The sequence below is a fragment of the Primulina eburnea genome, chromosome 4 (assembly GCF_022965805.1).
Source record: "Primulina eburnea isolate SZY01 chromosome 4, ASM2296580v1, whole genome shotgun sequence".
NCBI classification, from domain to species: Eukaryota; Viridiplantae; Streptophyta; class Magnoliopsida; order Lamiales; family Gesneriaceae; genus Primulina; species Primulina eburnea.
Window position 1 is genome coordinate 34,128,242 of NC_133104.1, and position 3,220 is coordinate 34,131,461.

At 39.2% G+C, this 3,220-nt stretch overlaps 1 protein-coding gene across 1 annotated transcript; it reads right to left on the minus strand.

The window, feature by feature from the left end:
• Positions 1-306: 306 nt before the first annotated feature.
• On the minus strand, positions 307-2,788 carry LOC140830987 (scarecrow-like protein 30). Its single transcript, XM_073194617.1, has one exon. The coding sequence runs from the start codon at positions 2,520-2,522 to the stop codon at positions 504-506; it is 2,019 nt and encodes a 672-aa protein (XP_073050718.1). The 5' UTR covers positions 2,523-2,788; the 3' UTR covers positions 307-503.
• Between the last annotated feature and the right edge of the window lie 432 nt (positions 2,789-3,220).

A 3,220-nucleotide genomic window follows, 5' to 3' on the forward strand; every position in this document is an offset into this window, starting at 1 on the left:
TTAAAACTAGACCTGAAACGGTTTTAATTTCGGACAGTTCTATTAGGTTGCAGTGTTGCACTTGAATGGAAACTAATTTAATTTCAGACAATTCTATTAGGGTGCACATAATGGAAGTATTTAGGGTGCACATAATGGAAGTATTTGAAATCAATTTGATTGTTTGTGTCAAGTTTATCTCTTGTCAATCTGTTTAGATACGATGTATTTGAAATGAAGCTGAGTGATTGATATTCATTAGTTTATTAACGTTGAAGAATCTTTTCGATTTCTTCACTAATTGTATTAGAAACGAATAGAAAAAAAAAAAAACAAAGCGTAGCTATCAATAGCAATGTTGTACATCAACACGGATAATTAATTATATGAGTTGTTAATTTAAATTTGATAAAGCAAAACTGGATTTCATGACAGAAAAATGCAGCAAATACTGATCAACTATTTTATCAATCCAACCCCTAATACACAGAACTTGTTCTGCTGCTAAAATCTTGGCTGCCACTCTATTCTTCTGAGGGTTTCCAACAGGACAAAGCATACATGACTCTTCCTTTCCATCCTTGCAGCATCCATCCACTGTCTTCTTCCACCATGAAGTCCATATGGTACCCTTTCCTCACTTTCGTCTTGATTTCTTTTATAATATCCGGATTCAACGGTATCTGCCTGAATCCGGCCCTCAGATTCCTCACGTGCCATTGTTTGTATGACTCCGGCCTTTCAACTCGTTCTGCGCCTTCACATGCCACGACATTCATAACATCTCTTCCGAAAACCTCCCTCTCATACAACAACCGGTCTTGGTCCTCCCGTGGGATCGTTGCCTCAAGCATGTCGAAAATGGAGGAGTAATGGAATAATGCCTCCTTGAATCTCGAAGCGAAGAATGGGGTGTTGTAAGTCCCATTTACAACTCCATGGACAAAAAGTGCGGGCTTGATCGTCTTGATGAACTTTAGGATCGCATCTCGAGGGCTGTTCAATCCAGCGGACTCATCTGGCACGTGCCGTAGCCGGTACAAGGAATTCACCACCACCATCTCATCGGTTTCAATCTTGAGATCGTCTATGTTAATCTCATCCCATTTCTTGGCTACCACATTGTACTCAAAAGGGACATTAAATCTCTTGCAATAACTCATTAAGCGACGACCCGTTTGCTCAACTCGCTCCGCAGGCTTGAATCCTGGCTGAGGAAAATCAATCCCTGTAATTTTCAGTAGAGGAGGACCGCCGGGCCTCAGTGAGAGGCCCTGGATTATACAGGGCCACTGGAAACCATACAAGATCCCAAAATCGATGATGTGAATCTTGTTTGAATCCAAACTATAGCCTGCTATTGTCTTGTTTGCAAATACATTCGACATTCGCTTAAAAGGGCATGCTGTCACATATGTTCGATAAGATTTTAGCAAATCAGAAGCCGTTATCCTTTTCGAAGAAATTGCAGTGTATAACATGGAACCAGTGCTTGCAACTCTTGCCTCCAGAGCATTAGCAAAGCAATGAGCCAATCTCTCATTTGCATCACCACTTGGAGAAGAGTGTCGCCTGATCTTCATAAGCAGTTCTTGCGCGGTTGCCGTGTTGAAATTCGACATCGCGGTGGCACAACGTGTTAGCAGTGTCCGAAGATCAACCGCTTCTTTCACAGCGTTCGGTTTCGCTGGTGGGTTTGGTTTGTTCTTGGTGCTGCCTTTAGGCCTTCCCCTCTTCAACTCTGGTTTCTTGCTATACTTGGTGTCGATTTCATCTTCTGAAGTTTCTTCATACTTGGAAACCCGAGGTTTGTCGTAGAATCCCGGGTTCATTTGATGACAAAGAAACGCCTTATCGTACTGATCCATCGCTTCCGTGTCATCTTCACAGCTCGCCGACAGCTTGCTACTTCGACCCTCCAAATTATCACCGTTGTCGTCTCCTCGACCATGTTTTTTCTTGCTCTGCGAATCCTCGACATTTTTGTCATTCAACCCACGATCAAGATTGATGGAATCTTTAATTTGAGCATGAAAAGGACCCAAAGAAGAAGAATCCAAAACCCCATCACAATTACCCAGGTCCTCACCACACATCCGCTGGTCATCAAGGGACCACTGCCCAAAACCTGAGGCTGGTGTTCCGAACCCAAGATTGACTACATCTTGATAATTATCAACACCATATTGGGGAGGGCTGCTGTTCGATTCCGAATCTTTATTACTCAGAGCATCGTAGAAGTATTTCTCCGCAGCTTGAAGAGCCGAACAATCTTGAAACATGCAAGGCCTGTGCTCCAAATCATCTTCCTCCATCAACATCTGCTTTATGTACTCATACACTCCATCGAAGTAATCACACGCCACTGGGACTTCACCTTCGCAGGTACTATTCCCGTCGACAACATCGTGGGACGAAGCCTGAATCCCTTGGCATGGATTCAAATTCGACCAGGGCTGATTCGACGATCCCTGCAGCAATATATCTGGGAATCTGCTACGTTCATTCACAGAATCAACATGACAACGAGAAAGGGTACCCATTAGAGCAAATAAATCCTTATTTCTTTTCCAATCTTCCTGCTGTGAAGTTCTAAATTTGGAGGAGCCAGGAAGATGAAAAAACTAAAAACAACGGAGATTCAATGACGAAAAAGGATCTGTGAGAAAGTAGAGCTAGAGCACAGGATTTTATAGCGTTGAATTGGGCGTGATTGTTCTTGAATCGTATAATTTGTGATGTTTTTTTATAAATTATGTGCAGGTGAACAGATGATAAGGGCTGTCACATGTCTTTTCACATGGTGACCAAATAAACCAGAAAAAATATTAATTTAATAATATTTTTATTTTAAAATTTAAACATAAAAAGACAAAATTTATTGTCTTGATCTATTTTAGAATTTTTTTTTTTAATTCATATTTTAATTTTGCAGTTTAGCTTTTCTATTTTTTATTTTTTAAATTTGAAGATGCAATTTAGTCCATAATTAATTGTTAGTATTTTGATATAATCTTATTTAAATATAATTATTCCAGGTTATAATATGATAATTAATTATTTTTATCATTTTAAAGTTATCTTTATTTAAAATAAATTAAATTAATAAAAAATATATATATACAAATACACAATGCATATATCGATATGCTAATTATCTAATAATTACACAATTGAGGCTTGCCTCAATATGCACCGTAGGGTTTGATGAAGTAATATCGAATGTACTTATAATATTTTT

Excerpts from the sequence above, each read along its gene's own strand:
- LOC140830987 (XM_073194617.1), bottom strand. The coding sequence starts at position 2,522 with ATGGGTACCCTTTCTCGTTGTCATGTTGATTCTGTGAATGAACGTAGC.